Source organism: Lissotriton vulgaris, chromosome 6 (genome assembly GCF_964263255.1).
Source record: "Lissotriton vulgaris chromosome 6, aLisVul1.2, whole genome shotgun sequence".
NCBI classification, from domain to species: Eukaryota; Metazoa; Chordata; class Amphibia; order Caudata; family Salamandridae; genus Lissotriton; species Lissotriton vulgaris.
In genome coordinates, this window is record NC_141694.1 from 1,358,898,055 (window position 1) to 1,358,911,833 (window position 13,779).

Consider the following 13,779-nt stretch of genomic DNA (forward strand, 5'->3'; position numbering starts at 1 on the left):
AATCGGTTCTCTCATAATCAAATTATACAATCCTGTATAGTCATTGACCTTACTGCCCAGTAACCAGCCCTCCAGAGCCTTAGTAGCACAATCTACAAAGTCAGTCCAGTCCTGAGTCTGTGTCTTCTAGGTGTCTCTGAACAGCAACCTATACTGCTCAGTGGTTAAGCCAAACCCATCTATCAGAGCACACTTTAGGACAGTGTAGTTGTTAGCATCCTCATCACCAACTGTGAGGAGATTGTCTCTTCCTTTATCTGAAAAGGAGAGCCATAAGATTGCTGCCCACTGACTTTGGGATACCTGCTGTACCATGTAGGCCCTCTCGAAAGCAGTTATCCACTTGTGGATGTCATCCCCACTCTTGTAGGGAGGGACAATCTTATTTAGGTTTTTATGGTCATAAGTCCTTTCCCTATCTCTAGGAATGTTGCTGCCACCAGTGGGTTCTAACCCACTCAACTTTTGCTCTCTTGTAAGAGCCAGGGTCTCTTTTGCAAGGGCAACTTCTTGCCTCTTGATTCTAAGATGTACTTCCTTCATCCTAGCTTTGTGCTCTCTCCTCTGAGGGAAGTCATTCTCCTACTAGCAGAGGCACAGGACCCTACTGAGGAATCAGAATGACTGGAAACACTGGACAGTGATCTGTTCCTTCTGTTTCCACGGTTAGGCCTACTTGGAAGGTTAGAGGGGAGCCTACCTTGGCCCTCTACACCTCCAGATAGTCCTGTGTTGCACAGGTCAGGTTCATCTACTGCATCCTGGTCATCATCCCCACCAGAGACCAATAGATCTTCTCCAGGAGGAATTTCCTCTGTTGATGGATGGCCCCCCTCTCCACTATCTTGGTTCCCCGGGTCTGATGCATTCTCTGCATCATGAGCCACTAAGAGACCTATCAGGTGGTTAAAGGTTGTACTCTGTCCTTGTTTTAATTTTCTGACTGCACACAGGCTTCTAAGGTCATTTAAAGTAAATGAGTCATACTTAGAAGGCGCCCTCTAGGTATCTTCTGGAAGGGGTCCAATAGGGCCTCCTTCAAAGGACATTTTCTAGTGAGGTGTGGTGTGTGCACCTACCTACACTAAATGGTTTCCGACTAGAACCTCTCTAGGCGTTGCAGTCAGGGTGTGCTAAGCCCTTTCCTCTACAACTGCTAGGTTCAGTGGAACTTAAAGTATTATAAGAACTTGATTTATATGTACCTACAGGTACCTTACTGTGATCTTTCAAATGATATCTTAAGATTATATGGTAAAACAACAGCAAGCTCTTATCCCATCCGCTGCACACCAATGTGAGAACTTAGCCTGGCATATGATATCCACTATTCTAGTGGTCACCTTGCACCAGTCTAAACGACCCTTATTGATGGTGGTTGTAAAGTTAACCTTATAGACAAGCTATCCTAGTGGTAGCATGGACCAGCAGTCTTAGGCCAAGACCTCAGAGAGCATGTGAAGCAATGCCTTGAATATCAAATGAAAGGACACCACACCAGGTATATATCAAATATATATGTATTTATTTCTAACACAACCCCCCTGAACTCTTTATGAGGTCAGAGATCGAAGTACATCACAAGTTACTCAATTAGCATACGATAAGTTGCACAAATACAGTTTTGCCCTAGGGGCCTCACAAACCATATACTAAGTAAGTGGTATAAGAACCACTTCAGAAATAGTGAATAGGCCTATGGCATCGCTGGGGCTACACTAGACAACCAAAGGTCAGGAAGTAGGAGACCCACGGGAGACGCGTGCAGTGTCTAAACACAGTCACGAGTTACCATTGACTTATAATGGAGAACGAAGGAGTTACAAAGTTACTGATTAAAGGCCCTTACGGATGGACTATGACAAAACCCCTCTAAAGTAGGACACTTGGAGAGTCAATACACACGGGAGCACCGAAGTACTCGAGTTACCTCACCCAGAGAGGCCAAGGTGCATAAGTGTCTTTTCGTGTCGGGTTTCGTCGATGCTTTCAATGGAGATCTGCAAAAGAAGTGCTGCAGGCGACCAGAGGAAGAGTGTCCTGGTGGATCCAAGGGTGGATCGAAGAAGTCAAGAACCTGAAAGCAGAGGGCTGATCTTCTGTGCAGGAGCTGCTCGGGTCTGGGGCTCCTAAATCCCCAAAGCACTTACTCGAGGATGCCTTTGAAGTCTTGCTGGAAGCGAAGTGCAGTTTCTCCAAGATGGCCGGTCCCACGTGTCTCGTCGCACCCACGGATCCCAGCTGTGCTGCAGATGTAGGTTGAGGTCGGAGAGGTCTGGAAGTCCGGGTCTCGTCGGGCTCTGAAGTCTGTATCCACTCGGGAAGACGACAAAGTGAACCGCTGGAACGCTTGATGGTGCCTGCTTGTGCAGGGTGGTCACTCCTTGGCCACAAGGGAGATTTCTTCAGTCTTCAGTCTTCTGCGGAGCAGAACGTCGAAGTCCAGAGTTTCTTCTTGTAGAGTTTCAAATCAGGATTAATCTAATTTGGAATGGGACCAGCTCCTACCTTTATTCTCCTAAAGGGGGCTGTACTATGACTAGGTCCCTCCTATGGGTGGGACCAGGAAGGGGGGTGGTTACACCCCCTATCCTTTGTCTGGTTTCGCGCCAGAGCTGGGGCTGGAGTGCCCTAGCAACTGGTTTGAGCCGGTGTATGTAGCAGGATCCCAGGCCAACTAAGTCGAAAAACAGCTAAACACTAGGCAAAAAGTTGGGGGTAACCATAGTCAGATATCCACCTTCCTACACAACCCCTCCCCAAACGAAAGGAGATAAGGCTACCCTTGACCAGGTAAGCCTATATTGCCTGAGTGGCCATATGAGGAGGTGCATGCACTGGCATGGTTACCCCCTGTCTCATGGTCCACTAAGCAATCCCTCACCCTAAGGGTATCTGAGGGTCTCAACCATAGGGAATCTCTACCTGTGGTGTGTTTTGGCAAAGTAAAAGGCTGGTGCTGGGATGGAGTACTGAAGTGAGGCTCCACTAATGTTGGGCTCAACTTCCTCCAATCACTATCCACCATATATGCCTTTCTTGCCAGGACTGAGTTGCAGTGTGCTCTCAGGGTCAACCTCTGGCTACCTAAAGTTGGAGGCTGGGTCCCTCTGTTTGGCTTACTGGAGGGACAGGTCAGGTTTGGGGCCCTTAGGTCCCAGGTTTGGCTGTGCCCAACAGTGTCCATCTGTGGGAGGTCCCTAACTAAGTTTAAGGGGGATCCCTCAGGAGTTTGTTTTATTTTCACCTGGCTAGGACTGCTAGCTTTGGTGTCCTAAACTGCTGATTGGGGAGTTCTTTTGGACAGGGGGCCCTTTGGGGTCCACCACTGGCCTCCCTGACCTCTACAGCCCTGGGCTGACTGAGGCAGGGTAGAGAGGGGAAGGTTACCTGCTCCAGACTGGGTCCCACCTTGGAAGGGTCCACTGACATCAGGGGTTCTGTTAGGCTAGGCCTGACTACCTCTGGGGCAGTTTCTTCACAAGGGGTAAGATCAGTTCCCTGAGGAGGCTGATCCTTTCCTAAAGTCTGGTGGGAGGGAGATTTCTCTTCCTCCTCAATGCTCTCTGTCTGAGTGGAGTAATCCATAGTTTCAGGCTTCACAACACTATTATCTGTCTGAGTTTGGTCTGTGACCATCACAGCCCCACCAACCTTTTCAGGAAGGGACTCAGTTTGGGTATGGGCTGTTACCATCACAGCCCTGCTAACCTTTTCAGGGAAGGAATCTGTCTGAGATTGGGCTGAGACTGGCACAGCCCTCCTGACCTGTTCAGGGAGGACATCTTGGACTGGGGCTGTGGCCATTACAGCCCCACTAACCTTTCCATGGAGGTTTACCATTTTAAAATGAGTTTCTTGCTCTACCTCAGCCCAGGCTGAGATCTCTAAATCATTCCCCAGTAGACAATCTACAGGCAAGTTTGATGACACTGCCACTCTCTTGGGACCAGTGATACCTCCCCAGCTGAGATTTACCACTGCCATGGGATGATCTCTCTGCACTCCATCAATGTCACCTGGTATGTGGCTCCAGGTAAAAGTTGCCTTGAGGGGACTAGGCTCTCAGTCACCATGGTGATGCTAGCCCCTGTGTCTCTATAGGCCTCAACTTTTAGACCATTGATGAGGGGCTCCTGTCTGTACTTGTTCAAAGTGTTGGGGCAAGCAGTGAAGTTGGCAAACCCCATGCCATTTTCATACAAACAGGAGTATCTGTGGTAGGGGACCTGGTTAGGCCAGAGTCCACCTGATTTCCCCAAGTATACCCAACCAATTTCTTGGGGGCACTCCCACCACCTGGGGGATTACTACTAGTAGTAACAGAAGGTGATGGAGTATTACCTGGAGGAGTATTTTCCTTATTTTTGGCCTTTGGGCAACTGCTGTCAGTTTTCCAATGGCCTACCTGTTTGCAGGCATGGCAATAAAGTTTCTTTTGGGTATTGGAAGGATTCTGGGACACACCCCCTTCAGAGGATTTTTGGGGCCCTTTTGTGGTTTGATCTGTAGATTTATTCCCACCCTTCTCTTGAGGCTTGGTTGATTCTTTCTTTTGGTCACCACTCTGGTTCTTAGGCCTAATCCTGGTTCTGACCCATTTGTCTGCCCTCTTACCCAATTCTTGTGGAGAGGTCAGATCAGAGTCTACCAGGTGCTGATGTAATAACTGGTTCTGACAATTATTTAAGACTTGCTCTCTCATAATTAGATTATACAATCCTGTGAAATCAAATTTCAAAGTTCAAAAAGTACTTTATTCGGTTAAAAAACAATAACCATAAAAGCATCAACATGAAATTTACATTTTACACAGGACAATTTAAAAATAACAGGTCTATTATATTACACTAGCACCAATAGATTTCCGTAATTTAAATACATGTTTAAAAAAGCTTAAAAGTACAACAACGGTTGAAACTGTGTCCATTCTCTGACATTCTAGAAAAGCTGGGCGACATCTGTTTAAATTCATTTCTTTAAGGAATGGGATTATAAATTTCCTACGAGGCATGATATAAAATTTACAAAAAAATAAAATATGGATATCAGATTGGGGTGAGGAATCATCACACGGGCAAGTAGGTAAATTACGCAACCATGAATTCATTTCTGGGAAGGACAAGAGTCTAAAAACAATATTTAATCTAAAACGGGTCAAGAGGAATCGATCATAATTAGACATCGGCAGGGTTAAGTAAGGCTGTACTTTGACACCAGTTAATATTAAGCTGTGCGAGATAACTGTCTTTTTGCTAATTTCCACTCGCCTTCTCTTGTCTTCAAGGTATTCCAAACTCAGTTTTTTCAAGTTTTCTGGGTATGTTTCCCATTGAAAGTGGGTCTTTGTAGTATTGTCGGCATCCAATTTCGATCATAAAACGTTTGACATAATCTAACCAATCAAAACTACCCACATTATCCATTTTTGGTACATCCTGTAACATAGCCCGATTCACTACACATTCATTAGTTGTCCATACCCTGTGCCACAAGAGGATGGGTTGTATTCTAATTAGATCTGAAATATGGGGTTGACCCAGTTCAGTGTGACAAATGTAAGTCGAAACACACTGTGGTACTGCTAGGACATCCCTCAGGAATTTATTTTCGGCTATTTGTAATGATTCTATATTAGAATACCCCCACAGACCCGCACCGTACAAAGCTACCGATGTGCATGTGGCATTGTATATAGTCAAGATTTCTCTTATTGGTTTGTTACCCAACTTTTTTTTATAAAAGTCTTTATGGCCATTATTGTTTTTTGGAACAAAAGAGTTCTGGCCTTTACAGCACTTGTCCATCCCCCGGAATCATGGAACAAAATACCAAGGTACGGGAAAGTGGTGGTGTTTTCCAGAGGAACGTTGTTTATGAACATTCTTTTCATCTGTTTCCCAGATCTTGTGCCACAGTTCATGGAGTAGGTTTTGCTACAATCGATTTTAAGATCTAAGCTCAACATGAACTTCTCAAATGATATTAGCAATTTTTGAAGGGCCAAGGGAGTACGAGCCATTAAGACTGCATTGTCCGCATACAGGAGTGCCGGGATCGGTCTCTTACCAACCCTAGGCATATCCCTGCACTCCTGCAGGAGACGATGCTTAAGTCCATTTATGTAGAGCAGAAATAGGAAGGGGGCCAGAACACACCCCTGGCGTAATCCACGTCCCACTCCAAATTTCCAGGTACATTATCCCCCTCTGCCATATCGTACTGAGGCTGTGGCTCCTGAGTATAATTCTCTCAGAAAGCGGATGATGGGATCTTCCACGCCCAGGCCTTTCAAAATCCCACAATTTAGTATGTGACACACAATCAAATGCCGGTGAAAGGTCGACAAACGTAAGATATAACCGTTCACCTTTTACCCTAGTATACTTTTGCTGAACAATCATTAAATTTAAACATTGTTCAACAGTTCCCATACCCTTCTGGAATCCATACTGTAGGCAGAGTGCTTGGTTTCATGTGAGATGAGGCTCTAGCATGAGCTGAGCCTGTCTGCAGCTTTCGCAACCATGTCCTTATAGCTGTTCTATGATATAGCCATACCATATACTCTTAAGTGCATTATCATCCTCGCGGTTGAATGCTAACTTTGGTTTGGCTTTATCAAAACAGGTAGTGTAAGGTGTCATACTCTTTGGAATACTACCCCCTCGCCAGTTCTGGCGACGGGGGTAGCATTCCACCCTTTTAGAGGGAGAAGACATGTTGTTCCTAGTAAACCCGGTTAAAGTTAACCAGAGACTCAGCATCACAAAATGGATGCTGCTGCCACAGACACAAGTCTGACCTCCTGCTGCTGGGAGTCCTTCCAGCGAGGGAGGCTTGGACAAAAGGTTTCCTGTCTTGGGAGGTGCTAGCACCACCCCAGACAGGCCATAGTGTATTGGGGCAGGGAGGGCTGAATGAAATGAGACACTGCCTGGGGCACACAAGGTGTCCCATGCACAGCCCGGTTCAAACCAGTTGCTGGGGCACTCCAGCCTCAGCTCTGGCGCGAAACAGGACAAAGGGAAAGGGGTGTAACCACCCCCTTCCCTGGTCCCACCCATAGGAGGGACCACCCTATGCAAACAGGCACCATCCAGCGATCTGTGGTTTGCTTTGTCGAAGCTCCAGCCGGAGCCCGACCACAGAGCCTGACAAGAACCAGACTTCCAGACTTCCCTGAGCCCGATCCACAGCAAAGCTGAGATCTGTGGAGGCGAAGAGAGACGTGGGACCGCCCATCTTGGAAAACCTGCACTTTGCTACCTGTGCAGCTCCCGAGGCACCATCGAAGCTGTGCATTGGGGATTGAGAAGCCCCAGCCCCGAGCACCTTCTACAACTAAAGGATACATTGGTACATGCCGACACATCTAAGAGAAAGAATACCCAGCCAATTTGAAATCTGTTTGCACTACCGCCCATTAAAGGACACCGGAGATGCGGGAACTGCTCCTCTTGCGAAAACCCAATAGAAGGCTCAATGTTCAATGTTCATCTAGGGCAACAAGTTTGTAAAACACGAGGCATTCACGAATTGTAACACGCATAATGTAATATACTGCGTGATGTGCCATGCCCCAAAGCATATGTGGGAAAAACAAACCAAGCCATTAAGAAGCGCATTACACAACATCGCTCAAGAATTCGCTGTAAGGTTACCAGTGCACCAATGGTCACACACTGCATGGAACACCAGCATGGTCCCAATGATATAAAATGGACTGTACTAAAACATGTTTCTGGAAAAAACATTGACAATCTTCTGTCCAGATTCGAAGCCATAACCATTATGTATTTAAATACTATTGACAACGGAATGAACAAAATGAGCGAGATTAATCATTGGGCTTGATAGAGCTTCCCTGTAGTTCCTCCCCCCCCCCCCGCCCCAGATCGGAACAAATGAACCTGATTAGTTCATGACAATTGCGGGCACGCTAAGAAACATGGTCCCCTACATATTTGAGGTATCAGAGTAGGATTGCCCCCGCGGGGTGTTCCGGGGTCTCTAGGTGCCGACTATTTTTATGCAGTACTAAAACACCTTTTATGAGGAACACAAACACATAACGTAGCATCTCCCGTTTAAGAGCCCTCAGTTCCATGGGAACCACTCGCACCCCGGCATGTCAAGGTACTTGGCTCCGTGTATGAGAGATGGATTAAAACGGTGGTGCCTCAGTGGGGAGCCCCAGGGTATCCATGTAACGAGAATTCAAACGTAGCAACATTACATCGTTTCATGAGTGACAGCTCTAAACAATGAAGTAGTTTCACAATAAGAGCTTCGAGCTTCATGGAAACCACCGGAACCAAGTCACTGTCAGGCACAAGTAGTTCCGCCTTAGAATCCGGAAACAACTTCCCGAATGCCGCAGGTTGACTGAAGGATCTGAACGAGAGATTGCCAGTGTGGGAACCACAGAGATTCATTCCGGGTTCCACGCTGTCCTGGTGCATGAGGGCTTGAGTGCAGAACGTCATAATGCCGCGTCCCGAGTAATACCTGCCCGGGGACAAGCGACAGCTTGCGCAAGGGGCTCCCCTAGTGGGCGTGATTAAGATACACGCCAGGACTTTCAGGTACAGACCGTCCCTATACCCCCCCACCCACCACCGGCATTGAAACGTTTGTCACCTTGTCTGCCTGCATGCATGAACACAGCAGGAATTAAAAGATCATGCGCCACTGCTAGCTAAGGAGATGTTCATGACTTGACTTTTTAATTGCCATAAAAGTAACTGCATGATTTTAGGACACCTGGTACACCCCCTCATCACACCCTACCACTTCCTCTCTAGCGGGCACTCTTCCCTACCATCAGATAGAGCCACGATCTAGATGAATAACACTAGAGTAAATCAAACATGAGGGGTGCAATATACACTAGTGACCATGTATATACCTGATTTTTTTCCAGCCCAAGGATTTATTCCCAGAAGAAGGATTTTTTCGATTGTAGAACCAAGAAGTTTTACGTCAACCAAAAGATCAGATCTGGTACGTAATGCTCCAGATGATTCGCTCATACCAGTAAATATCACATAGAGAATTATATTTTTATTAGCTCCCACTTCTTTACTCATACAGGTACCACAAGTCCTCCTTGATAATAATCTACCCTGATGAAGACCTTTGTTATAAGAAGTGCCAATTAGAAGGTTGAAACGCGTTGGTTATACTGTTCTGAGAGGCAAGCCTAAAGAACCCAGGACAAACCTTCGTCCAGAACTTTGACATCTTAGAGCCCGATTTGTACGGCCCTATTCTCTGTTCTATACTTCTGAGGCGACCTCCCACTGGCATAAAAAAAATGATTGTACTGTGAGGACCTTAATGTGAGAAGTCCCCGTACTACTATCTAAGAAAGGAGTAGGACTATCATTTGCCTGTAGAATTGCAAAGTTGTTGGTGCTTGGCAGTACCATTTTGTTCTATGTTTGTAAATTGTACAGTTATTTGTCTAATGTAAATTGTACAGATGTTAGTTTAATGTAATCATGGTTTATATGTTTAGAGTAGTCCGAAGTGATGGTACGCCAGTGGAGGAGATGATGGCGGACCCTGCCCCCCACTGGCGTTGAATGGGCCTGAAAGGTCAGACTAGGAAGGCTTTGAGGCAGATGCTGTGAGAGTGGATGTGGACTGACCTTGCCGTTGTCCCCCGTCACCGCCACAGCGGTAACCACATCTGCGACAGCGTTGAGGTTGGTCCTGTGCCAGGCTGGACGTGTGGGGGCGCCCCTTCCCTGGCCACGAAAGGGGCGAAAAGCAGAAGTCTGCTGGTGCTGGCCCGACAGGCCCAAGGACTTGGCCGTAGCCCTGGAGTCCTTAAAGCGCTCAAGCGCATGGTCTGCCTTGTCGCCAAAGAGGCGACGGCCATCAAACGGCATGTCCATAAGGGTGTTTTGGACATCAGCCGAAAAGTTGGTGGACCTCAACCAGGCGTGGCGACGAATCACCACTGCCGTTGCCATCGCTCTGACCAGTGAGTCCGTGGTATCCAGCCCACACCGGAAGGAATACCGTGCCGCATCTCGACCCTCCGCAAGGGCTGGGGCGAGTTTAGTCCGGGCCTCCTCAGGACATTGTGGCAGCACGTCCGCTGCCGTGTCCCACAGAGAGTGGGTGTAACGGCCCAAGAGGCATGCGGTGTTGACTGACCGCAACCCGAAACTCAGGGAGGAGAATACCTTTTTTCCGTACTGCTCCTACCTCTTGGATTCCCGATCAGGGGGAGCCGTCGGGAATGCGGTCTGGGAGTTAGAGGCCTGGATGACCAGGCTCTCGGGGTGGGGTGGGTGGACAGGAAGCAAGGGTCGCCCGGAGCCGGGTGGTGGCACCTGGCCACGTTCCTATCTACAAGCGGACCTGTAGCGGGCTTGGACCAAGTGCCCAGAAGAACGTCCGACAAAGCCTCATTAAACGGTAGCAGAGGCTCAGCCGTGCTTGCCTGCGGTCTACGGACCTCAGTGAGGAGGTTAGTCCTCACAGCCGCGACGGGGAGCTCAAGGCTCAAGGCCATGGCAGCCCGCGTCAGCAACACACTATAGGCAGCCCCCTCCTCCATAGCCACGGTAGGAGGGGAGACAAAACCAGTGTCTGGCGAGGTGTCCAGACCACTGGCCTCCCCTAGCTCACCTGTCCAGTCCTGAGAAGACTGGCACTCACGTGCCAGAGGGTCCTCAGACCCCTCCCAATCCTCCTCGCCACCCATCTCCTGATACTCAGGGTCAAAGGATGGGGCCAGGTCAAAGAAATAGAAATCTCCCAGCGGCGTCGAGAGCGGCATCGTTCCAACGCCGGACCCGAATCGAGGGTAGGACCAGGGACGACGTTGTCGTGGGACGGCGCCGGAGACGACACCCTGGGGGCTGGTGCCGGCGAGGTCGTAAGGTCGACCGGCAACGACCTGGATCTGGAACCGGATCCAGCGGGGCCCTGCGGCATCGGGACCGAAGTCACCGACAGCGCCAGGGCCGAAGCACCCAACGGCGCCGGGGCCGAAGCACCCGGCCCGCTTAGGGACCCAGTTGGGGCCGCTTGGCCTGAAGGCGCCGCGGAACCCGACGGAGGAGTGAGCGACTTCATGGCCATGAGGAAGGCGTCTATCTACTCCGGCGTCACGTTCTGCCCAGGGCCTGGGGGTATGGAGCAGGCCGCGACGCCTGCAACTACGGCAGAGTCGCGGGGACGGTGTCGCCCGAACCCCCGGCCGCGACGCGCGAGCGTCGGGGGGAGTTAGAAGAGCTATGATGCCTTGACTTCTTGTGCCTCTTACCAGAGGACTTCGAGTCTGAAGACTGATGACGACTCCTGGAGCTGTGGTGACTCCGGCCCCGCGACCGGTCCATCGACCTTCTTCCGGACGGGACCTCAAGCCGCGCGGGTGGAATGCCGGAACTAGAGTCGCTTGCGGGACCGCTCCCGTCGGGGCCCGGCAGTCGGAGCAGGACTTGTTGTCGTGGTCGGGGCCCAGACAGTGAAGGCACCGGCAATGGGGGTCGGTAACCAACATCATTCGGTTGCAATAGACGCAGGGTTTGAACCCGGGCATCCCTACCGGCACTGTTGGAGTCGTAGTGACTTCGAAAGATGATCAAAAAGGATCGAAAAAGTTGTTAAAAAATTGACTAAGGGTACAATTTTTTCCGGATCGGCGCTTGCTGGCGCGGAAAAAAGAAGAACTGACAGTGCGCGAGGGCGGCGTCTAAGTACTCCGGCGACATCATCCCGGCGCCAACAAACGCCAACGACGGACGTGGAGCCGCAGACGAAGCCCACCGATGCGCAAGGGTACTGCTACGCAAAAGTTTCTGGATCCAGTCTGACGCCTGGGGATATTCTAAGGTAAGGAATCTAATACTAATCTGTTTCTTTCAGATCTGTTTCTTTCAGATATTCAGCTCTGTGTCATCATTTCCTCAGGTGGGACAGAGCAGCTATGAAGCCTGATGATGTCACCTGCCAGCATGCTGGAGCGATTGCAAGAAAATGATCTGGATCCAGTGTGGTACCTGGGAGGATTTAAAAGGCGAGGAATCTGTGGGGAGAAGTATCCATCAGAATAAACATTTTATTGGAGGAAAGTATGCCAATATTTTCTAAAGAAACTATCTATGTAATGGAAAAGCTCTGGATTCTTGGGCCTGTGGAAGGCAGAAAAATGGCCTGATGTCAGGCATGAGGAATGGCTTCTTTGTGGATTGTGGTGTCATATGAAGATACAAGGATTCATAGTTTAAGTTGCTGTGGCACCAGTTACCTCCATTTGGGAGTGATTGCTGAAAAAGGCTTGTCCAGATCCAGTTTGGCACCCTTGAAAGAAGATTAAAATAAGAAGAATCTGGAGGAGCATCAATAAGAAAAGCTGTAAAAATATGTTGATTTATATTTTATCAGACAAAGTTGGTAGTACCTCAATATTAAATCTTACCTGAGACTGGGATAGTTCTGTCCATAGTTTGGGGAACAATGCCAGATGAAGGGCTAATCCTTCATATGCAATCAGGACACCTGCAAAACAAACAAGCACATTACTTTCCAGCAAGTTTCTCACTTATTTTGCTCAATTACAACAAGGAATTCCATTCATATTCCCTATTCCACTACGAAATAAAATAATCAGGCCAATTTCAAATAATTATAATCTTTGTCAAAGGGTCTCTCAACGCAAAAAAAGAATATTTATTCCAGAATGTGTTCACAGTCCTTCAAGATCTTTCTTAGTAACCACCGTACAAACCATATGCTGAGACAATGATAGTACTCACTTTATATTTCCTAATTGCACCTACAGCAGGATAAAAGAATGAACTGGTTAAATTATCTGCTGTCAGGAACATGTACTCAATGTTAGGCTGAGTCTAATGTGAGAAATACTGACTCACACATTCTCCCCACTTCCATATCTGTAAAGAATTACAATTACCATTACGATGATTCTAATACTCTTAGGGCTAGATGTAGATAATCCCAATTTACCGATTCTTAAATACCGAATTTTACCGATTCGGTATTTAAGAATCGGTAAATGTGATGTAGGTAATAAAACTGTAAAATTTACTGATTCGGTAATATTCCTTATTACCGAATCGGTAATACTGATTCGGTAATAAGAATACCTTCCCATTCATTCTTATGGGTCTTGAGGCCCATAGGAATGAATGGGAAGCAATTCTCTATTACTGATTCGGTAAATTCCGAATCTGTAATAGAAGGAGCATATTCAAGGGTGGCAGCGTGTCACAATGACACCCTGTTGCACCCCTGAATCATGCATGTGTGCACATGTGACACACATACATGCCTTAAGGGCATGTATGTCTTCCACATGGCACTGTAAAAAAAGCAAATAATTGCTTTTTTAAAGGTATTCGGTATTTACCACCAACTTGTAGTTGGTGGTAAATAACGAATCCTTAAAGCAACAATGCACTCACTTGAGTGCTTCCTACATAGGTTTTAAGGATTCAGTAATTTACTGATTCCTTAAAATAATAAATCAGTATTTTACCGATTCCTTAAAATAACGAATCTGTAAATTACTGAATCCCTATTTAGAGCTTTCTACATTGGAAAGGGCTAAATACCGGTCGGTAACGGGAAAATCACCGATTTTTGGCCGTTACTGACCGGTATTAAGCTACCTACATCTGGCCCTTAGTTCTTACTTACATACCTTTGTATCCAGCTGGGTGCTCTACTCTTTCAATGCTTGTTACTTAAAGAATTTCAAGGTAGTGTGTTAATGTGGATTATTATATGGTGTGG

The 13,779-nt window shown here is 47.7% G+C and overlaps 1 protein-coding gene across 2 annotated transcripts in view; it reads right to left on the minus strand.

Moving 5' to 3' along the window:
• Positions 1-13,779, minus strand: part of USP34 (ubiquitin specific peptidase 34) — a 2,709,276-nt gene that overhangs the window by 59,917 nt on the left and 2,635,580 nt on the right. For both annotated transcript variants that reach the window (XM_086927486.1, XM_086927485.1), the window contains exon 75: positions 12,443-12,522. In XM_086927486.1, the coding sequence (XP_086783612.1) occupies positions 12,443-12,522 (80 nt within the window). The remainder of the gene's footprint in view (positions 1-12,442; positions 12,523-13,779) is intronic.